This window comes from Marmota marmota, unplaced genomic scaffold (assembly GCF_001458135.2).
Source record: "Marmota marmota marmota unplaced genomic scaffold, marMar, whole genome shotgun sequence".
In the NCBI taxonomy this organism is placed as follows: Eukaryota; Metazoa; Chordata; class Mammalia; order Rodentia; family Sciuridae; genus Marmota; species Marmota marmota.
The window spans coordinates 756139-781400 of NW_025999862.1; the positions used below are offsets into that span (position 1 = coordinate 756139).

The following is a 25262-nucleotide window of genomic DNA, read 5'->3' on the forward strand; positions in this document are numbered from 1 at the left end:
TCCCTTTCATATTGTTCTGCAGCAACAAATTGGCTTCAAATTTCAATACAAAGTTATGTACTGGCAGGTAAATTCCCTGTCAATGCCATTTTAAATCATGTCATAATGAATGTTAAAGATTACTCACTAGAGACCATCCCTGAAGTTCCTGTGGCCCTCCATAACATATATTCAAACTTCCTTATCTCTCTACAGAATTCTGTTCTCTCTGTCACTAGATCAGAGGCTCCCTTTTTTCTACTTATTCTGTCTCTTGCTCTGCCCATCTCATATGGATAAGAAGTATAAGAAATCTTGAAAGGCTGGGGCTGTAGCTCAGTGGTACAGCATTTGCCTAGTGTCTGTAAGATCCTGAGTTTGATCCCCAACAATGCAAAAAAGAAAAAAGAAAAAGAAATCTTGAAATTACAAATTAAAAGCATTACATTTTCCTTTTTGTAAAGCACTATAAACATCCAAAATAAGTAGTGAAATAATACTATTTCCTAAATTACATTCTATATAGGAAATTGCTTTCAAGTCTATTTGTGCATAAATAGTATTAAACAAGTGACAAAAAACACAGATTTGGCTGAAATTTGTTTTTCTACTGAAAAGAAAGAAGATATGGGGGAATGTTTTAGGTCATATCTATGATGAAGGAAAGGACATCTAAATGATGTCCTCTAGGTACCAAAATAGACTGAAAAATCCAGAAGAAACTTTTTATAAAATTCTTCTTTTAAATTTTGTTATCTTGAGAGATTATCATTTGTCTTCAAAGGTAAATTGGTTAACAAAAATTTATTTTTTCAAAAATTTAAAACATCATTACTATTTATTCTTTGTACAGAGACTGAAGGATATCATTAATAAGTTCAAAGACAACTTTTAGTTAACAGTGGGTCTTTTCTTCTTTTTAATTGATTTTATTTTTTAAATACAGGGACAACAGAATGCATTACATTTTTTATTACACATACAGAAAACAATTTTGCATATCTTTGTATATAATGTATGTTCACACCAATTCATGTCTATATACATGTACTTTAGATAATGATGTCCATCACATTCCACCATCATTGCTAACCCCCTGCCCCCTCTCTTCCCCTCTCACCCCTCTTCCCTATCTAGAGTTCACCCATGCTCCCCCTCCATACCCCACTATGAATCAGTCACCTTATATCAGAGAAAACATTCGGCATTTGTTTTATGGGGATTGGCTAACTTCACTTAACATTATCTTCTCCAGCTCCATCCATTTACCTGCAAATGCCATGATTTTATTCTCTTTTATTGCTGAGTAATATTCCATTGTGTATATATGCCACATTTTAATCCATTCATCTACTGAAGGGCATCTATAATACAGAGCAATAGTAACAAAAATAGCATGATACTGGCACCAAAACACACTGGTAGACCACTGGTACAGAATAGAGGACACAGAAACTAACCCACAAAATTACAATTATTTTATATTAGACAAAGGCACCAAAAACATGCATCGGAGAAAAGATAGCCTCATCAACAAATGGTGCTGGGAAAACTGGAAATCCATATGCAACAAAATTAAATTAAACCCCTATCTCTCACCATGCACAAAACTCAACTCAAAGTGGATCAAGTAATTAAACCAAAGACCCTGCATCTAATAGAAGAAAAAGTAGGCCCTAATCTCCATCATGTGGGACTAGGCCCCAATTTTCCGTAATAAGACTCCTGTGGCACAAGAATTAAAATCAAGAATCAATAAATGGGATGGACTCAAACTAAAAAGTTGTCTTCTCAGCAAAAGAAACAATCTGTGAGGTGAACAGTGGGCCTTTTCTATCCAACTAAACTGAGTGAAAGAGTCCTTTCTTCCTGATCTGCAATTCTAATATACTGGTTGAAAGGAAAGCAAAGAGCAATTGGGTGACTGACTAGGTAAGAAAAGAAAACCTCCAACTGTAAGAATAATCTGAAAGACACCAACTGACCTTCCAATATAAATCTTGTTAACCAGATTGTTAGAAGACCAAGTCTGTTGGTTACACTGGACCTCTTCCACCTAAATAACTACAGCAGACACATGAAAATGCCTATCTTATAAAAATGCCAACTCAGTTCAGAAACACACACACACACACACACACACACACCCCTGAACAAGATCTCAACAAATGTTATTTTGGCTCATTGAGTCTAGAATGCAAGTTTCCTTTAACATCAATAAACTTTTTCTCAAAACAATAACCACAAAACAAACTGAGAGGGCAATCTGGACTTAAGTATTATCAACAATTTGACAGCCTATCTTTATTATATTATAAATTATGTATTTTGGGGGTTGGGGTTGTGACTCTGTGGTAGAGCACTTGCCTCGCATGCATGAGGCACTGGGTTAGATCTTCAACACAAGAAAGAAAGGAAGAAAGAAAGCACTGGATGGATGGAAGGAAAGAAGGAAGGAAGGAAGGAAGGAAGGAAGATATTGTGCCCATCTACAAATAAAAACATAAAAAATTATGTATTTTCATTTTAAGAAACTAGCTGTAAAAGATCTAAGTTTAAACTATCTTGGTTCAAAATGTGACCCTGAGGAGTAAACTAATAAAATACACACTGAGCAGTTGTTTCTAAAAACATGTACTGAATAGCTCTGAGGTTTCTTACTGAGTGTAACCAAAGGAAGTGACTGAGTCTTTCCAATATTCTCCTTAAACACATCCAGGCCTATCCTCCTTGCTCTACCACCCTCCCTACTCAGTACAAGCCTTATTTTAATTATGTCCTCTAGCATCTTAGCTTCCTTAACCTCCTAGCCCACTTTCCCAATATTTCCTTTTTGGTAAACCTCAATTTCATTAATACAGTTGTGGGATGAGGCAAGGGCTATGGGGGAAAAAAAGCAACATAAATGTCGTAACTGATGCCACCTGCTTGAACTAGACAATAGTTTAGAGGTTTAAGCATTAGATGCCTTCACACATTTCTAGCACTCTCAGATTTCTCCTCCACAGCTGTTTGGAACTGCCGCTGGCCTCTCCCCTCCTATTTTACCAAGGCCAGTAAAATAAGACATTTCTTCGGAAATCATCCTCACAACTTTTTTCTCTTCCATTGCAAAATTTCTCTAGATTTTCTTTTCTTTTCCTTGTTTCTCTTCTTTTATTCTATCCCAGAGGAAGAAGTATCCCTACTCCTTTAAGGTTATCCTTTCACTTCTTCATTCTGTTCTTTTTCTATCTTATATCTCCATTCAATGGCTCTTTTCTCCAATCTTACACACATCTAGTTCTGTACCTACACTCACCCCCCTCCACCACTGATCCCACTTTTCAATTGAGTTTTACTTTCTGTTGCCTTTTTCTGATTTCTTATATTATTATGCCTTTTGGGAATATTTGATATGGCTGACTACCTCCTCCTCTTGAAATAATTTTCTTTGAATTCCATGACACTCCAGGAATCCCTAATTTTACTTCTTGCCTGAACGTGTCTTTTACCATTTCTGGGTCTCCTTCATTTACTCATGCTCTTCTAGCTATCCCCAAAATATGCCTCCCTCAAGGTTTATCCTTTGCCCTGCTCTTTTCATACTTCATTCTATTTAGAGAGGTCAATCTTTCTTAGAACTTCAAGTTATTATCTCAATAAAAATAATATCTTGAGTTCCTTCTATATGGATCTTCAGATTCAGAATTCTATTTGCTTATTAATTATCTCTGGCTAATAAACTGTTCTATAGTTCCAATTTTGATTAATTATAACTCCAACCTTTTACTTAGTCCCTCAGGCTTAAGCCTCAGAACCACCTTAGAGTCTTCACTTCCTGCTCTCGGCCAACTCCACACCTTATCCAGTCTATTAATACCTTTCTAGCATCTCTGTTTCTTCCTGCCTGCCCCCACCATCAACACTGGGGTAATTCAGTGGTTAAGAACACAAGCCCTCTTTGCTTCTTGGTTACCATGAAGAGTTCCTCATCTTCCTTCACCGTGCATGACTGCCAGGATAATGTGCCTTGCCACAGGACCAAAAACAATGGGGCCAACCAACCATGGACTGAAACCTCCAAAACCGTGAGCCAAAATAAATTTTTCTTCTTTTTCATTTGGTTATCTTAGGTATTTTTTCACACTGATAGAAAGCTAACAGTAAAAAATATGAAAAGTTTAGTAATTTGGTTTCAGAATCAACATTATTACAACTAACCTTTCAGAATACATCACTTGTCTCTTTTGCTCTCTGACTTGCACAGAGAAAAGGTCATGTGAGGGCACAGTGGGAAGGCGCTATCCACTGTAAATTACTGTCAAAATTACTGTAAATTACTTTCAAAAGTGACTACCTTCTCCCTTTACCTTACCAGAGAGACTTCACCAGAAACCAATAATACTGGCATTTTGCTCTTGTTCCAGGCTCCATAAGTATGAGAAAATAGTGGCCTGTTGTTTAAGTGCCTCCTTGCCTGTCCAGGAATATATTTTATCAAGTGTTAGTGTAGTATCATGCAAGAACACTCACAATTACTGGGAGAAAATCTATTGAAATATGCTACCTATCTGTATGGGCAAGCAGAAAAGGACACAAGCCCTAGTCACATAGAGATTTGAATCTCAGTTCCCCTGCTTATTAGCTTTGTGATTTTGAGCAATCTATAATTGCTTCAAGCCTTAGTTTCTGTATTTATAAATATAGATATTGACAACTGTCAAAGTACTAACACACTTAAAGCACCAAGTGGAAAGTACTTGCCACTCAAACTACTGCAATAACCTCTGATCTTTTGTCCTTCTGTTATATTCATCAGGGTACCCAGTCACCTCCATAAAGACTGGATAATACTGTGTTTTCTTCAAAATATTCACTAGTTCTGAATTGCTGAAGAATAAAGCCAGAACTTCTGATTTTTCAAGGCTTTTCAGAAATAAACCAATCCCAACTCTTCTTTAAGGTACTCAAAGGATGCTTCCTTCTAAAATTGACCTTAAAAGTATATCATCAGAGTCTTACTTTTTTCCATGTAACAGCTATCTACCCTATGATACAAAGAATTTCCCTGAAAATTCAGTAAAATGTTGTGAAAACTTCATTCTTAAATGAAGAAACTGTAAAATATTTCTTAGGATACTGTAAGCTTTTGAAGTGTTTCAGATGCCCATGTTTGTTCCTGTTTCACAAGCAAATTTCTACAGAAGAATCATTTAGTTTAAGGGCAAACATTCACTTGAATCTTTTCTCATTTGGCTAGTAATGAGCTCTGCATTAGAAGCCAAGGCAAGGGAACCTGGCAGAATTTCAAAGATAGCAGGTGGAAGGAAAGGTAGGCCAGCAGCTGAATGTAATGACAAAAGAAACCTAATGTTCACTGTGTTGACTGTAAAACATCACTGTTCTTTAAATTCAGGTTATTCTTCCCCTAAGTGTTCCTTAAAGAAATCACCCATCTGGCATCAAGTAAAAGAAGCTTGTCAATAGATTGTTAAAAAGTTTCCTATTTCTTGTTGCTTATTAGATTGTATTTAAGTAACTGTTCTATTTGGAAAAGTAATTAAATGTTTAAGTAAACAGAATTTGGACAGAGATCAATGATTCTCCTTCTACTTTTCTATTTCTTTAGCTTGCTAATAATTTGTAAATACATCTTAACAGAATGTTATTTTACTAATAATACACATCTATGAATGAGAAAAAAAATTCTCAGTGCCCTCTCATCTGTTGGCTATCCATTAAGACAGCCAATCAAAACTGAAGTTAAAAAAAAATCAGGTCTTTTAAATTTAATTTTAATTAATTAATTTGGTGCTGGAGATTGAACCAGGGCCTCACGCATGCTAGGCAAGCACTTTACCTATATGAGAATGAGCTACATCTTCAGCCTCATCAGGTCCATTTTCTAAGCAAAGCTTAAATTGTGGGGAGTGAGAAGGAGGGTAAAGAGCATATCTATCTATCTGGAGTAAAAGGAAGCAGAACAAAGTATTAGATTCATAGTTTCAATTAGGTTGGAATTATGTCACTTGGGAGCCAAAATGTGGTCTTTGATTATATCCTGATGACTAACCTCCTTATCTAATAACAAGGACAAATAAAAAAGAACTCATTGAAATTAAGGAAATTTCATTAGTTCTCTTGGCATAAAACACATTAAAAGTTACCAGTTCCGGGCTGGGGATATGGCTCAAGTAGTAGCATGCTCACCTGGCATGCATGAGGCACTGGGTTGGATCCTCAGCTCCATATAAAAAATAAAATGAATATATTTTTTTAAAAAAAGTATCTCCAAAAAAAAAAAAAAAGTTACCAGTTCCAAGAAGAAGCCCCTTAAGATTTTCTTTTCTTTTTCTTTTCTTCTTATTTTTTAAAAGATTTCAGAAAAAGGGTATTTGGCACAATGTTAGTCATCTTTAAAATGTAATCATCAACAATTGGTAATACAGTCCTCAAAATTCTCATTTAAGGTTCAGATCAATTAACAGTACAAGTTGAGTATCTCTTATCTAAAATGCTCGGGACCAGAAGTGTTGCAGATCTTGGTTTGCTTTTTTTTTTCTCTTCAGATTTTGGAATATTTGCATACACATATGACATATCTTTGGGATGTAATCATATTTAAACACAAAATTCATTTATGTTTCCTATATACCTTATACAAACAGCCTGAAGATAAATTTATACAATTCTGTTGTGCCTATGTTTTGACTGTGACATCACAAGAAGTCAGTATGGAATTATCCACTTGTGGTGTCAGGGTTTTGAAGAATTTGGGATTTCAGATTAGGAATGTTCAACCTGTTCCAAGTTACTATAAATTACTGTCAAAAGTGACTTCCTTCTCCCTTTACCTTACAGACGCACCATTTTATAAGGTTATCTATTTTATCTACTTATAGCCACGGTCTTTTACCTCACTTAGACTTCCAAATAATAAATAAAAATGCTACTTCTATGTGTGACTCAATATGGTAGTTATTGCTTCTCAGTGACTAAGGGAATCATATTAACTATCAAAGCACATGTCGCCCTTTACAGTTGTGCTATATGAACTTTAAAGAAGCTCAATCTAGATGAACTGGAGTAATGCCGCAAAAAATATCTCCACATTTGTGTTTTACACTGTTAGTGACAAGAAAGAAGTTCTATGTGGCCAAGTGACATCATTACAACAAGCTATTATGAAAGGTCGTGTAAAAAATTTTAAAAACAGGGAAAACAAAATCCAGGAGAACCAAATCATTATATCATAGTAATGTATTTAAACTCAAAAAAAAATCTGAGCAGCGGTAATTGGAACCATATTCATATTTCAAGTTGGCCTCATAATTTTAGCAAAATATTATCAAATAACATTAAGGCAACATTTGAATATTACTAATTTTGTTTTATAGCTACATAAAAGCTAAATGCCCCTCCAACCTTATTTTGTACCCCTGCATCCTCACTCCTTATATATACATTCCTTGAAATGGCCAACCTTTCTGCAGTCTTATAGCTTACATACATTTCTTTTCTCTGCCTGAAATATTCCATCCACAGATTTTCACATGATTGGCTTCGTCTCATCTTTCAAGTTTTACTAAATATTATCTCTTGAGAAGAGTCTTCTCTATTCAATCTAAATTACCTCAACAGTTGCTTTGCGCACAAAATTCAGGTTTATTCTATTCTTGGAACTTCTTATTATGCAATATTTTATTTTTTATTGATTCCACCCTCTTCCCTCCTGTCTACATGTACATCCTGGAATGAAAGTTCCATAACTGGTTCCACTCTATGTTCCTGGCACCAAGAATAGTGCCCAGCACATAAAAGACATATTCATCCAAATAATCACTGGATATTTGAATGAATAAATAAAAGGCCTCCACATACTTGCCTGTAAAGCCCTTATTTGGATCCTACTTCAAGTGAACTAACTGAAAACATTTATGGGACAATCAGGAATATTTAAGCCACTACTAGATATCTGATGCTATTAAGGTAATAGTGTTGATATTTTTAGATTCAATGACAGTAGTGTGGCTACTGAAGCACTTACAAAAAAATGGTAGGATAAATAATTTGCATAAAACATATGTGTATTTGTGTGTGTGTGTGCACAGGAAACGGGCAAGGGTGAAAATGAAGTACTACTGGCCATGTGTTGGTAACTGATGAAGTGAGGTCACAGGTATGTGGGAGTCATTAAACAATTCATCCAAACTTTTGTTTGGGTTTGTTTTGTTTTTACCTTCATTTTTCCTTCAATCTTCAGAGTGGTTTTCAAATTTCATAATGAAATACTGAAAGTACAAAATGGAAGTTTATTTATGCCAAACAATTGGAGGATAAGAATTGAAAAGTATTGAAACACAAGCTCTTTTCTTTTCAGACTTTACAGCTTACATAAATGAATGAATAACTAGAGATGCTACCCAGGAACAAATTAAATAGGCCAGATTTATGAGTTTGTATCTTTTTTTTCATTTGTGGCAAGTATCTGTCAGTTCTTTTCATTACTGCATTATTAAATAAAAGTTCTGCAGCTTCCTTGGGCTCACTGAGTATTTATCACAATAGGCAAGCAGAAGGTGGGGAAATGAGAGCCATATGGATGAAGCAATACAGGAAAAATGAGAGGAGGATTGCTTCTGATTTTTTAAAGAAATGGTTTCTAAAACAAACGTACAAGCAGGAAAAACACAACACACAAGGCACTCTGTAAGCTAAATTCCCCACAATAATACAAACCAAGATAGATTACCTATACAGACAGCCCCATCTAATTCTGCTCCTGAAAATTATTCGTGTTAAGCCTATCTTCTCTTAAAACAAAACTCACAAAGGAGAATGGGCAGGGGGAGTATTATTCTATTATTAGAGAAATATAGAAACAGACTCATGAATAATACAAATGAAATAAGACACAATTCTCTGGTACATGACCTGAAGGTTGTACAGGGAATGAAACCACTGCTGGTTAAGCTAAACTGAAAAACACCCCAACACAATTACTCAGGAGTTATAAATATTTCAAAGTAAGTTGATGTTTTGGTGAAGGATTTAACAGATTTATCAGCTCACTTTTCATAGGCACTAACAGAATAAGGAGAAATATATAAATATACAATTTCAATGTCCAAACAAAGGAAAAGCAAAAAATAGTGAAGCTTTAAGGGTTAGACAAAAGAATCAATGTTGTGTTTGCTTTCTAAAGCAAAGGCTGCGTATTTTGAAGATATCTACACATTTAATGCCCTTGTGTAGGAAGGCTCTGAGAGCTGTGGCTATTCAACAGCGGAGGGCAGTTAAGTATTTGCCTTTACAGTCATTTTTCTTTCATTCAGTTTCTGACTTAATTACAAACTTCTAGGCCTCAATTCAGATTCTTGCCAGGTTCACTGAAGAACTTTTAAGACATGTCGTAGAGAAACCTTAGCCAGAGCTGTTAGCTTTGAATAACTTATAAACCTTTCTTTCTTTTTCTTTTTATCTTCTTTACAGAAACTCAAACAGGGTTGGTTTATATTTCAATTAAGTACCAAATTATTTTAGGGAATAAAAAATGTTTATTTATTCTTATCCCTAGTCTTAATAATCAAATACTGAAAATGCTTAAGTTACAAAGCAATGATGAATGATTTTCTCAAAGGGAGGCAGGCAGGGTTAAAATTTAGTGGTAGAGCAGATGTTTAGCATGTGGGAGGTGCTGAGTTCAATTCCCAGCATCCTCCACCACCAAAAAAAGGGAAGCTATACACTAAGAGCCTGTCTCCAGAGCCATTTATTTCCAGAAAAAGTACAGGTTAAACCCAAAAGGCCACCAGGAAATGCCTTAGGCCTTCAGAATAGAGTGGACCAAGGTTTCAACTGTGAAAGTTTCCATTTCTGAACACTGACAATGCTGAAGTTACTGAAGCAATGGCAGATGATTCTCTCAAGGGAGGGAGGCAGGGGAAGGGAGCGTTGAGTTGAACATGAAGTATTTATAGGCCACATCAGTATCCTCAAAAGGAAATCTCACATGAATGAGAGTTATCTAGAATTGCCTGGGGCAGCCTTGAACTTGCATCCTCCTACCTCAGCCTCCCAAGTAGCTGGGATTACAGTTGTGCACCACCACGCTTGGTCTTATTTTCTGCTTTTAAAATAAAGTAGCGATTTTTAAGAAAACAAACTGGCAAAGAATTATCACAGATCCTTTAAGAAGTGTGTGGCCAGTTAGTGGAAGTCTGTCAAGGGAAAGTAGGGTTTATGGGAAGAAAAAAGAACTATTCAGAGGCCAGAAAGCTCCAGTACTGACTGATCTCTTTCAAGTTCCTTATCTCTCTCTGAACTTTGGTTTCTCCCTCTGTGATATGAAGACTGGATTATATAACCTTAAAGGTCCTAACTAGAAAATGGTAACAAATATTTCTGTTCTTACAGATTTTATACTATAATTTCAGGTGATTTATAATACATTTATAATCATAATGATGTTCCTGAAGCAGCTGGCAATATAACCAGTCAAATAATAATAATATTCACTACCCTATACCTATAAAGTCATCAGGACTGATTATTATCTTTTGAAAAAACTTTCAGCAAGAAGGACTGAAAATGTTATGAGTTAATACTAATTATCTAGAAAATTATTTAATCAATTAGAATTCTTCATCACCATTTCCAAAACATTTTAAATTTCTATCACACTCATAGTTACATTAGTATGTCACAGTACTGAAAGTACTATAAATTTTCTAGACTAAACTCTTCAAAGTACTATGAATATGGTACTTTGGGTCTCTATCCAAACCCACTCCTCAAATTAGTAATAATATGCTAAATTTTTTGGTTTCTCCTTTCACTGAAACTATTTAAAAAATAATCCAAAACCTAAGATTTGTGTATTTTATTGTATCTCAATTAAAAAAAAATCCATTCTAGCAAGGTTAACAAAAATCATCCAAAACTAATTCGATTCTAAGATTTCTTTAGGAAAGTACAATTTTCTTTTTTATTTAGTTTTCCTTTTAGAGGATGTTTGCCTTTGTTATCAATGATTCTCAGTCTTCAGATGAACAGAACAATTCAAAGGCTGTAATTTTTAGACAGGTTTTTAAAAAGATATATGGACTCATTAAGTTATTCAATAAATAAATCTTACTTACACAAGAATTTTTCCATTTTTTTACATTATTTGTCAGACTGACTATAAAAAAATTGCTAGTAATAATAAAAACTACAACCACTCAAGCAAATGTCAGATGTCTAATGTCTCAAAAGCAATGTATTATTATACTCTAATCACATATTCTCCATTATCTCTGAGATAAAAATAGATAATTTATAAAAGAAGAAATATAGTTGGCAAATATCTTAAAAAAGGTTCGATCTTTTTAATAAAAAATTTTTTAGATGTATAGATCTTTATTTTATTCATTTATATATATGTGGTGCTGGGAATTGAACCCAGTGCCTCACACAAGCTAGGCAAGCGCTCTACCACTGAGACACAGCCTCAGCCCCAAAGGTTCGATCTTAATAATGACAATCACTAAAAAAAATTAGATGAGTTGAGTATTTTTTCTATCAGATTAGAACAGACTAAAAAGATTGAGCAGTTTCTAATGTGACCTCTTTGCTTAACAATTCAAAAATGTTCTGTACTGAAATTGTCACAAGTATACAAAGATACGACGTTCACAGGAGAATAGCTTCACAAAGGCTGAAATTTAGTTTTGTTTACTACAGTGTTTTCAACACCAAAAATAGTGTTTAGCACACACTGAGTGCTTACTAAATATTTACTGAATGAATGAATGTTCACTGTAACACTGTAAACTATAGTGAANGTATAAACTGGACAGAGTGATAAAAAAAAAAAAAAAAAAACAAAAGCAAGCAAACAAAGAAGCTTGTCATTTTTTTTTCAAGGAAAATTTAAAGGAAATATAAATCATCTAGAATATGCTGGACTTGGGGAAGAACAAAAACAAGAAACAAATAACAAAGCAAAATAAAAACTAAGAAAACCTTTTTCTCATTCCCAGTCTATAGAAAGGCAAAATATTCTCAAATAAAGAAATAGGTTCTAGGCAAATATCAGATACAAAATGGGCCTTTCATGATCTTTCATTAAGACCTAAGAAAGGGGACTAGGGTTGTGGCTCAGTGGTAGAGTACTCACCCAGCACACACAAGGCACTGGGTTTGATCCTCAGCACCACATAAAAACAAAATAAAGGTACTGTGTCCACCTACAACTAAAAAATAAATATTTAGACCTCAAAAAAGAAGCTGGGTGCAGTAGCAAATGCCTGTAATCCCAGCGGCTCAGGAAGGGGAGGCAGGAGGATCAAGAGTTCAAAGCCAGTCTCAGCAAAAGTCAGACACTAAGCAACTCAGTGAGACCCTGTGTCTAAATAAAATACAAAATAGGGCTGGGAATGTGGTTCCGTGGTCAACCACCGCACCCCCCACCACCACCAAAAAAAAAGACCTCCGAAAGATATATGGTGGAAAGACCTCCAAAAGATATATGGTTGTGTTTTATGGACCTTTTCAAACAGAAGAGAAGAACTATTTAAACATCTTAAGCACATGCCTCAGAGATATTTTCCACCATACAATAAGATGTCTAAAAAACCAAAGGGTGCTGTCCCACAGCATCTTATAGGGAGCTTAAGGTAAAGAGGGCTTATCTTGAGATTTCTTATGTGGGTCCGTCTAATGGAATAAATTTATAAACTGATTCATAAGAAACCCACAAAGGCTTAAAAGAAATTGTATCATTGTGGAATGAAAGGGTCAGAAACAGAAAAAAATGAAGGAAAGCCTCTGGGCCTCCCAAACTTGTACAGGCAAGAAATTGGCCAAGAAAACTTACTCGGCTGCAAAAAACAAACAAACAAAAAAAACCCAACAACAAAAAACAGGCTACTTTCATGTAAAAGCAGAATGCAGAACCCAAAAGGCAGAGCCAAGAACCTCAGCAAACAATCCTGGACATGAAAAATTAACCCTCAAAGAACTTGTACTGTCTGGATTCCAGAATTTCTATCATTCAGTAACTGCTATGAATATCCTTCCTATCACAGATTCAGGCCTGTATAGGTGGAAGAAGTAATAATATATAATTTCTAAGGCTAGATAATAAATAGCAAACATAATCTGACCTGATTCTTTTGGGATGTTCCCTCTTGGAAACTAGCCACCTTGCAGACAGAAATCCAAGTTGCACAGGAACAGCACATGTAGAAATACTCCAGCCTATAGCCCCAGGAGAAGTCCCACACAACAGCTAGCCTCAGCCAGACATGGGTTAAGGAAGCCCTAGCTATCATCTGATTGCAAATACATATGAAACCCTAAGCAAAAAACCACCCTACACATAAGAGGTAATAATAAAATGACTGTTAGTTTTAAGTCTCTAATTTTTACTTGTTACAAAGCAACAGATAACCAGATTGAAGATCTCTCTTTTAACAAAGTAAACTTTTATAGCCATAAAGGTATATAGGGTATTAAGTTGTCCCAGACTACTGACTTCTACAAAAATGTTTTGATAGTTCCTGTCTCTCTTGTTTGTTTGTTTGTTGTACTCTCCTTTTGAATAGTTTCGGCATCTGGCTTCCCATCTGTTGTTTTATTTTGCCTAAGTGAGGGTCTAGGCAGACTCTGCCACACCACTGTAACAATGCATATTTCTAGGTACCTGTCTACAATCTTGGCAGTAATCCTTGAAAAGTAGCATGATCATTACTGCCACCAACTCTACTGGGCACTAGCCATGTAATACACTATACCCTACATGTACTGATGTAATTTAATCTATAAACAAATACCTAAGGAAGTATTATTATTATTCTCATATCCACACAGAGATTCTGAGTGACTTTACCAAGGTCAAACAGATGAGAGGGGGTAGAGACAGAATTCAAACCTTACTTCAAGAGCTCCACTGTAAAATTACTATACATGTGGGTCCTTTTGGTAAAGAAAACTGAGGTAGCAATGTCTTCTAGATACAGTCATTTAAAAATGTGTACTAGATTTTTAAATTTTCATTTAAAAAGGATTTCCTACAGAAAACATGCTCAGAAGGGGAAAACTTAAAATGAATTTGAATAATTTCACATTCTTACATAAAGATGCACAGATAACTTTACAACCAATATACCTGAATTCAAATAGTAATTTTCAGATTAATTGCACGTGGTGATTAGTGGCATTTCAATAACTATGAGGATCAACATTGGGCTGAAAGGTTCCCTGATGATAACAAAACAAAAATAACTTCTATATATAACATAGACAATATACTCAAGAAAAAGTTTCAAGAAAGAAAAAGTACAGACTTTTCAGCATTGTTTTTTTTAGGAGAAAACATTAATTAAAGAAAATTCATTCAAGGGCTACAATGAAAAACTGACTGCATACCCTGGACTGTGGTTTAGATGGAGAGGCTGTGAAGAGAGTTTAAAACCCAGCACGAAGTGAAATGATAAATGCCAATGATTGTGGTTTGCAGCCCATACACAACTTTAAGTTAAATTTCTCTCTGTGTGTGTGTGTGTGTGTGTGCTAGGAATTAAACCCAGGAGCAGTCAATCACTGAGCTACATTCCCCAGACCTTTTTCTTTTTTATTTTGAGACAGGGTCTTGCTAAATTGCTTAGGGTCTCTCTAAGTTGCTGAGTGAGGCTGGCTTTGAACTCACAATCCTCCTGCCTCAGCCTCTGGAGATGCTGGGATTATAGGGGTGCACTATAGTGCCTGGCAAGTTAAAATTCTATTTTGTCCATTTTGCACAACTTTGAAATATGGTAAGAGATACACAGTGACTGAGATTTACAGACCTACATTTTGATTTTAAGGCATAATAGTCAACATACAATTTAAAGAATCTAAAATGACGTAAGACCGAACACTTGTTTGAAACCACTGGGGACAGTCAGGGCAACAAAGACAAAATGTGCCACCAGTTTTCATCTCTTGACAGTGAAGAGCTCTTTCCCTTTAAATTTTAATATGGTCTTGACACCCCTTCTCTCCATCTACTAAGGCTAATAAGAATATATTATATCAACATTATTCCTTCTAGGGAGAATCAATCACTCTGAAGAGTACCCACTAAAAGTATATACCAACAGAGCAAGGCTTTCAATATTTTGAAATGCCTCCAAATATCTGATTTGTCTGTGTCAAACCACAATATATTTGTTTCTTATTTCTCTATAATCAAAATGAAAAGTACTATTATGATTTAAAATATATACTGGCTTTGAGATTCTAGGAGATTCCATTTCAACTGAAGTGCTGTTATTCACAAATGTACTTCTGTGAACAAAGCTTTCTGAGCATAGTGGCATACAGCATGCCTCATAGCTTTTCTTCTGTAGCTGCAGCCTTCCCTAGATACAGACCTATAAATAAATAAGCACCAGAGACTCCCGGGTGTACCCAGAGTTATTTCATCAAGCAAACAGATATTCAATTTAATAGGAGATGTATATTCAACTCTGTTTCTACTATACCCTCATTTCCATTCATCTGCAAAACAACAGAAGTAAAAATCAGAACGTGTCAGAATTATCTTGCAGAGTTTCCACAATTTCCAAGAGTAGTGCATATGATTCACCATGGATCTCATTCAGTAAACAGTCTTTACATATTTGATTAGGCTTCTGGAAGGAATAAAATACAATCAACTTCTTGTATAGTGTCTCCCTCTACCCTCAACTGGCGGTGGAAGAAGAATAGAAGGCCCTGGAATTGCCTAAAAATTATTTCCCTTCTCTCCACATTCCCTGGATACTGATCAGGGAAGATCTTTTCCTCCCATATCCATTGCTGAATTTTGCAACATGAAGGACAAACACTAGACTAGACTAAATGCAAATGTCAGGAATGCAGTGCTGTAGGGTCAAGAAAGACTCAGAATTCAGAATTATGACCTACGGCAGTTCACAGTTTAAGTAGTCTATGATGTTCGTGGTACAGAAAAAGTTCCCATAAGTCTGCTGAGTACAGCCACTATTTAAATCAGAACCAAAGCCACCAAATATATCAGAAGTGTAAAAACAAAAATGGGTGGTAGGCCATGCAGTGAAAAAAGAAAATAACATTCTTTTCAAGATACTAAGGTGGTTTTCAAATTTCTTTTCCAGTGTTCCATATCTCATGGTAGGATTTAAGCAGCTTGGTCAAATATGATATGACTTTAAAACTATTTTTGTGCCATAATAAGAAATATGAATCTAATTCAGAAGTCTAACATATTGATAATCTTTTACTTGGGTGCAAATTTGATGGAGAATAAAATGGGAATGTGTCTTAAGAGGAATTCATGGAAAAGGAAAGGGAAAGCTAGGAATCCTAGAGATAAAGCTCACTGATCTTACATTAGAGCGAAGGGGTAAGAAGAAGAGCTAATATTGTGTCTCAGATAAGGTTTAATCTTATTTTATCTGGATGTACTTTGAAACTGGAACAGTTCCTCACAAAACAAGAGAGAGCTCAAAACAAGATGATTAGACTATAAACTGATACAAAGCTAGCCTTCTAAATTCTTATCATCTCCTAAACTTGACATGAAGCCAAAGCTAATGCAGCTCTAAATGTATCACAGAAGCTATAAACATTTTAGAAACGCTATGTTGGAGCATGCTACAGGGACACTGCTACATCGATGTTCATAGCAGCACAGTTCACAATAGCAAGACTGTGGAACCAACCTAGATGCCCTTCAATAGACGAATGGATAAAAAAAATGTGGCATTTATACACAATGGAGTATTACTCTGCATTAAAAAATGACAAAATCATAGAATTTACAGGGAAATGGATGGCATTAGAGCAGATTATGCTAAGTGAAGCTAGCCAATCCCTAAAAAACAAATGCCAAATGTCTTCTTTGATATAAGGAGAGTAACTAAGAACAGAGTAGGGACGAAGAGCAGGAGAAGAAGATTAACATTTAACAGGGATGAGAGGTGGGAGGGAAAGGGAGAGAGAAGGGAAATTGCATGGTAATAGAAGGAGACCCTCAGGGTTACACAGTGGAGGAGGTAGAGAGAGAGGAGGGGAGGGGAGGGGAGAGGTGGGGAGGGGGGAGGGTGGAGGATGGGAAAGGCAGCGGAGCACAACAGACACTAGTATGGCAATTTGTAAATCAATGGATGTGTAACTGATGTGATTCTGCAATCTGTGTATGGGGTGAAGGTGGGAGTTCATAACCCACTTGAATCAAAGTGTCGAGTATGATATGTCAAGAAATTTGTAATGTTTTGAACAACCCACAATAAAAAATTAAAAAATTTAAAAAAAAAAGAATTAATCTAGAATTGTTTGCTGTGAATTGATTATGTCTATTTCAGTGCCTAGCATTAAGGATAGTCGTTTTCTTGATTAAGAACCTATAGAGTGAAATTGTATTGAGTAATTTGAGTGAATAAAAAAAAAAAAAAAAAAAAAAAAAGAAATGCTATGTTGTAGTGAATATGCAACGGCAACTCCCAAATCCAAGCCAATTGACTCTATTAGATATCAGCTGATCCACACACTATTCCAATGTATCTTAGCTGTTTCCAAAGTCTCCAGCCATTCAATTCCCTTCTTAGATCTGGTCAAGTCACCTAAAGAACAAGAGTGAGAAGTTACAAACCTGTTCTCTAGTTTTACTCAGCTAATACCCAAACCCACTCCTTGTAAGTCTCAAGGAGTAAATACAACAATCATTCTAGAAAGCACAAGTAAACTAGTGCCAGGACTCTAAGTGGAGTCCTATTTTTTTCACTTAAAGAAAAAGATAAGATATAAGAGATCTGTGAAAACTGGTTCCAAGTCATCACACCTCATTCTAGACTGTTTTTAGGATAGGATTCTGACATACTTATCCATTACACTCTGTATCCTTACTTAGCAAATGTGAGGTTTACTCCAACAAACCACCTGTTCCACTACAGTATCTTTTAAAACAGTGACAGACTGGCTGGCTAGCCTCTGTCATAAGTCAACTACTCACAATGTACTATGAATTAATATCATCCCCACGCTTCAGATGAGAAAAGTGAGGGGCACCGAGAGGGGCACAGAGCTAAGATTAGCCCAACTATGATCTGAATATCTGATACTAAACATATCTCTTTCTACTGTGTGACTCATTTTTAAGAGGCAAAAACAGTGGCTACTCTCTCTACATTGATGTATTCAAATAAAACACAAGACAGGAAGGACATTTAGAAACAAACAAGATAGAATCTTCCAAATAGCTAGATAGAACCACACTAATTAAACCAGGTGACTGCTCTGAACATTAATCTCACATCTAATAAAATGTTCTTTTTTGGTAAATGAGTACATTATGTATTATCATATTCCTGAACTTTTAGTGCACAGGGTAATAACTTATTTAATACATTCTCGTTCACTGTTATATGGACAACTTTCATCTTCTACTGGTAAGAAACAGCTTGTAGGCAAGAATACTGTTATTCTTTAGAATCTCTAAAATGCTCAATATATTCCAATAGTATATATTCCACAAACACCTATTAATTAAGAGTTATTGAGTAACACTCCTTTGATTTCTATAAAAATTTACTTTCCAAAAGGATTCAGTTCACTCACTTCTATTATTGTACTGACAACTGACACTAAATTAAGTGGTTACACATAAATTACGTTTTTCTTAGAAATTAAACTAAAATGAAAACTGCTCCCTTGTAGGGTCTTAAAATAGACTCAGGTCAGAGATAAAGTGAGAATTTATTTTCATAAAATGAATCAGTAGAAGAATTTTACATTAAACACTAAAAATGAATAAAATTGCAAGCCTGGACTATATGCCAACACACAAAAGAAGCTCATTTCAATCTGTCAGATAAATGCCTACTCAATAAGCATGACTTTCTAGAATACATTTGGCTATATTATATTCTGTTTCCTTAATCTTCCACTAACTGTGACAATGTTTTGGACATTGGGATATATTTCTGTTATGCATATGTTTTTTTAAATGTTGTCTAGTCTCTGCATACCAAAGGCAAGTTTACTGATCTAAGTGGTAGCAGGCAGCAGGGAAGGTGGTGGGGAGAGGAATAAGGCAGAGAAAGAGAAGTAAGAGCTGTGGCTTCAGTAAACACAACTACTAACCTTGCAGCAGAGGCGCCAAGGTTATTAGAAAACTGCAGGCTGTAGCACCACCAGGTTTGTCTGGAGCAGCCACCTCTATCACTTGCTTTGCTGACTACGTAATACATGTGGAAATTGGGAAGAGTCTCCTGCTGGATCATGAAACCACATCTGCATGTTAAACATCTAGAGGCAGGAAGAGCCCTGGGTAAAGGAAAAGAAAAGCATACCCTGTATGGTGTGGAATCCCAACTCCCTTGGCAACAGCAAGATTCTGCTTGAATCACTCCATCAAGCAAGTAAAAGACACATAACTGATTAGTGTTTTTAAGATCGTTTCCTATGTGCCTTTTGCTTCTCACTCCAAGAAGGGCATTATCATTTTGGAGCTGAAAATGCATGAACATTTAGGAATTACCAAATTGCTCTGGGTAGGAGGGATCCCCTTGAAAAGGCAAAGCTGTTCTGCAATACACTTCAGCAAGAGAGGGAGCGGGCGCAGCCGGCCCTCACACACACCCACGCACACCCAGGGGCAGGCTTTCCCCAGCACCGTGCAGGGAAATGAGATTGCTCCCTCACGCCTCCGCACAGCACCACATTAACATTTACAGGAGCTACTAGGAACCCAGAGGGCTTTTCCTGACAGACAAGGACATCCAGAAATTTAATCCCTGTCTTGAATTGCTTTGTGGGACTTTCCAGCAAGCAAGCTTTCTTAAATGCTTTAATCTTTCCTACAACTAAATCTAGCCAATTAAAAATTGCATTTGCTTTCAACAGAATGCATGGGAAAATCTACATAGCTACAAGGTGACTTGATTTTAAGTAAATAAATCACACTTACATTAGCTTTAAAAACCACAATTATTATCTGCATAAGAGACATGCTTTAAGAGATTAAGAAAATTGAGCAACACTCCAATATGACAGTATTAATTTAATAGGATCTGAAAAAGTAAAAGCAAAGAAAATAAAACAAAATGCTTTGTACTTGCCTTTCAGTCACATTCAGAGCAATCTGTGAGCTCCCTCTCTTTCTGTCTGTCTGAATTAGGCATGTTCTTCACATTGGTTCTCAAGGGAGACCAGAAGGAACTCTTTGGAAAATGCCACCCTCTCCTAGATCCAGGTAGATACAGCACAACTTAAAAGGTTAAACAGGGAACTACATCTCCAACCATGCCGGGTCTTACTGGGCTTCCCTTGAATCAAGCTGCCAGGTTTTAATTATGTGGAACCATCAAAACAACATAGTAGGGGCTAAGGTTGTGGCTCAGCGGTAGAGCGCTTGCCTCACACATGTGAGGCACTGGGTTTGATCCTCAGCACCACATAAACATAAATTAACAAAATAAAGGTATTATGTTCATCTACAACTAAAAATATTTTTAAAAAATACAGTAATTGGATATTTATTTTGAGAGACTGGTAATTTTTATAAAGTCTATGGCTCTTGACTTTCTAATAGGCTTTTCCTTCGCCTGCTTTTGAAAGCAAAGAGTTGAGAACAACGTAAAAGAATAAAAAACAAAAAAGACAGACATTTAAGAAAGGCAACACCAAATATTGCACCCCCCCCCAAAAAAAAAAAAAAAAAAACGTGTGCAGCTAATCATAGAGAGGAGCCTTCCCACGTGCATCTGATTTTAGGGACTTATCACATTTTCTTCCCCACTCCACCCCACCCAATGCACTTTTCTTGGCATGATCTCTGCTCTCTGCCTTTTCTTGAGAAAATAAACTGTATTTGCTCTATATTAACACTTTGACTATAACAGCTCCCTCCCCACAAATCCTCTCTTTATCCTAAAAGTTTTAACTTGACCTGTTTTTCCCTTGCAAGAAAATGAGCTAGATATCCCAACACTGTCCCACTAAGCAGATGGTATACCTATTCCAGGTAATAAAATCCAATTTGAAAACAGTCTATACATTGACATTTTCTAACCAATGTGGACCATTTGCAATGTAGTGGTTTCATTCAAACTATTTAATGAAGTACTTAGGGTGAATATTGATTATACTTAAAGTGCATTTTGCAAAAAAATTCAAATCAATTGAGTTATTATTCCTTTTTTAATGGCTGGGAACTCCCTTCACATTTTCCTATAGAACTGCAGCCTGCAGAGATTGCTCAGGTTTGCCTTAAGCTCAGTGAGAGTCATCACCAGTCACAAATATTTCTGAAGTCCTTGGATAGTTCTGCAGGATGTTAGCTCATAGTGAGACAACTTCATTAGTCCCAATAACTTCTGCTATTCCTGGTCTTGCTGCCTATCAGCCAAGATATGATTAATATTTGATGCCACATGCAAGGAACTTATAAACTAGTAAGAGAAACTAGACACATATCCATGTAAAGTTAAATTTAAAAATGAAAGTTAAAATGAGTTCCACAGAAGAAATTCAAAATAGGTAGGATTTTTAAATGGAAAAGAACAAGAGCGCCTTTGGAAGAGCTTGGATGTGAGAATAAACACAGTGTGAAGGTAAAAATGTCGTGGGCACTCTATAAGTGGAAATGCACAAGTTTAAGTAGTTCTTTATTTCTACAGGCACTCCACAAAGGAGTTTTCATGGGGGCTGAGAAAAGATGTGGCATTCTTTTATACTGCCAATTCTGTGTTCCCCCGACCTGAATGTGTGGTCAGGATATGTTTGTGGAATCAGCAATGGTGAAGGAGGGTTCTGGGACAACGTATTGAGAATCTTAATCCAGAGACTGTAGAGTGGATTCTGCAGAGTCCTGCTGTGGCCCATGGTTTCTCTTGCAGGGAAGTGATCCCAAATACCTGATGAGGATAAAAAGGAGTGCAGGCTATGCATGGTTACGAACCATAGTGTCCTCGTTCTGTTGAAAATCGACTATCTGGATCTTCTACAGAGAGCTTGTCACTAAAATGAATTCCAGAATTGGGCTGGTGATGTGGCTCAAGCGGTAGCACGCTCACCTGGCATGCGTGCAGCCCCGGTTCGATCCTCAGCACCACATACAAACAAAGATGTTGTGTCTGCCGAAAACTAAAAAATAAATATTAAAATTCTCTCTGTCTCTCTTAAAAAAAAAAATGAATTCCAGAATCATTATCCCTTTGGCCAAGCTGCAAAGACCTTAAATATTATCATAGCAACCAAGGGAAACAGAAAAAGGAACTGACAAGAAAGTTAATTCCTATTTTTCTAAAGCATGTTTTAGGAATTAAGAGACTAATCATTCTCTTCCTTTACCATTAGCTCAGGTTAAGCTCTCCTATGTAGTCTCAACTGATTCCCAGGAAAACAAAACATTTGCCTATGCGCAACATGACCATCTGCTTCTATAAACAACCAGAAATGTCCAAGCTCCCAAAGGCTTCTTTAACCAAAAATGGAATAAATGGCTGATGCCTCACACAGTGTACTTTGTGAATTTTTTACTTTGGGGAATCCTCACCACCCATAACACAACTAATCTTAAGTTGACTTTGAGTCCACAAAGTCATTTAAAATAAATAAATCTAAGAAATTGAGAGGCTATATTAGAAAAAGTGTCAGCAGGCAAAGTAAGGCATGGAGAAAATCCTGATAGCCGAGGCTAGACTAAAACATGGTTAGTTCATACATCTAAACAAAGAGATCCCTCTGACTCCAAATAGACTCAATCTCAACAATTTTTTATTCTCAAACTTCTTACTAAACAAATTCAATTTAATTTTTTTCTGATCACCGATAACAAGATACCATATTCCACATAAAAATTTCCCCCAGAATACTGTTTCCTCCCTCCCTTCTTCCTTCCTTTCCAGCAACCAAAAGGTGAGCTACTTTGCTCCACCATGACCTCTCTACCTCTGCCTCTCCACAGATCCATAGCGATGGACTGAAACCATGAGCCAAAATAAATCTTTACTCCTCAAAGTTGATTTTCTTAGGAATTCTGACACAGCAACAAAATGCTAGCACATCAATTAACCATAAAGGTGATGACATTTATACTATTCCAGTATAGTCTTCTTTGTAGTAAGTTTTGAAACTGGGAAACTTGACTCCTGTAAGTTTGTTCTCTTTTTCCAAAATTCTCTTAGTTATTCTGAGTTCCTTGAATTCTCATATGAATTTTAATATCATTTTATCAATCTATGCAAAAAGGAACAGAAATTTTGATAGCAATCATTTGAATCTGTGGAGTAATTTGAGAATATTTTTGAGAGTATTGCCATCTTAACCATATTAAATCTTCTGATCCATGAATATGAAATAGCTTTTCTTTTTTTTTTTTTTTTTAATTATTTTTGTGGTGCTGAGGATCAAATACAGGCCTGTAAATGTGCTAGGTGAGTGCTGTACTGCTGAGCCACAAACCCAGTCCCATGAAATAACTTTTCAATTTTTAGGCTTGCTTTCTTTCTTTCAATAATGTTTTATAGTTTTCAGTATATAAATCCTACACTTTTATCAGTTCCATAGCTAATTTTTATCACAGATATAATAGAATTGATGTTTATTTGTGACTAGATATGTTAATGGTCCTCACTGGTTTGGGTATTTTGTTTTGTTTTGTGTGTGTGTGTGTGGTTTTTTTTTTTTTGTTTGTTTGTTTTTTTTTTGCTTGTTTGGATTTTTTTTGTTATTGTTGTTTTATTTTATTTTTTGTTTTCAGTGCTGGAGATCAAACACAGGGCATTACACATGGTAAGAAAGAACTCTACCACTAAGCTACACCCCTAACCCACATGGGTTTTATATACAAATTTATTTTAACTTTTCTTTTCATTAATTTTATGTCTATATAATTTGAAACTTCATGTAATCTGCAAACTTGTAAAAACCAGAAATGCATGACCATCATTTCTACCTCTAAACCCTATATTTCATATCTTCCTAATATCCATAGGTGATCACTCTGAATTGATGCTCTTGTTATTTTCTTCGATCCTCAGCACCACATAAAACAAAATAAAGGTACTGTGTCCATCTAAAACAAACAAACAAACAAAAATTTTAATTCTGTATTAATGTGACTACTAGACAAAATATGTATTTCACTTTTTTTGCTTTTGTTTTTGTTTAAGTGCTGAGACAGAATCTTTTAAGATAAAATTTAATTAGTGAATAAATGAAACCTTTATAAATTACTTTTGAGAGTTTCTTAATACCTATTCTAAACTAAACTTTTATCATACATGGACAAGTACATGGCAGATATACTTGTCCATGCATGATAAAAGAAGAGTATGCTTTCCAAAAACATTAAACTCAGAAGTACATACAGCAAGGAAAATATGAGGTTGTTTTCCCTCAATCTTGGGCTTCTATCATCAGAGTAAATCAAACATCTCATAGCCTCTAAGGTATAAAAGACAACTAGGTAGAGAATGGATGGGGGATTGGAGGTTCCCTTGTAACTTTGATTGCTATTTCTTTCAGAACATCTTGCCTCTCACCTTGGGGCTCTCAGGTTAAGGACTACAAAACAACGTGCCATGAACTAGGAGTACAAGTAGGCGTGACTGATTTTCTTCTTGCAAAGTAGATTCAAAGCACAAATGAAATCAAAATACTCTTTGAAATAAAACAATTCTTGTTTCACTACATCATATCAAGCATAAAGAGTGCATTCTTCCCCTATGCCCTTGACAAACTGAGAAATCACACCAAAGAATATTTTTCTCACAAACCTGCTGTGTCATTTGTATTCCTTCTCTCAATATGATATTATGGTATAAGAGACATATACTTGGTCTCTGCCCCTGGCACATAGCTTCTAAAACCCTTGGAATTTCTTTTGTATCCTGATGAGGTGACTGGTGGCCAATAGAAAGCTTCAGGATTGGGGCTGATCACTAGAAAGGCCACATCCTGTGTAACCATAAAGCAACATTTTTAGGCTTCAGTGTTAGAGTCTGTAAACAAGTCAAAATAACACCTGGCATTTTGCCAGGGGAATGTTAGAGTTCTTAAACAAGTCTGGATGGTGCCTGGCAAAATGCCAGAGGGAGTGGTTTGAGAAGTAACAAAAGTGAGCCATTAAGTGTGGAGATTCCTTATTGGTTGACTGCGAGCCATTAAGTGTGGAGATTCCTTATTGGTTGACTGATGTATCTAGTTTATGTTAATTAGAGAAGCTGTGTGGAATATATAAATACCACTCCTGTCCTGCAATAAAGGGCTCCCACTCCTGCTGTATCAATCTACACAAGTTGTTCGTCACC

General features: G+C 35.9%; 1 protein-coding gene across 1 annotated transcript in view; it reads right to left on the reverse strand.

Annotated features, from left to right (window-relative positions):
- Positions 1-19110, reverse strand: part of Mcu (mitochondrial calcium uniporter) — a gene marked incomplete at its 5' end in the record, with an annotated part of 98632 nt that extends 79522 nt beyond the window's left edge. Inside the window, one exon of the mRNA XM_048808798.1 lies at positions 19090-19110. Coding sequence (XP_048664755.1) covers positions 19090-19110 — 21 coding nt within the window. The remainder of the gene's footprint in view (positions 1-19089) is intronic.
- Positions 19111-25262: the final 6152 nt, after the last annotated feature.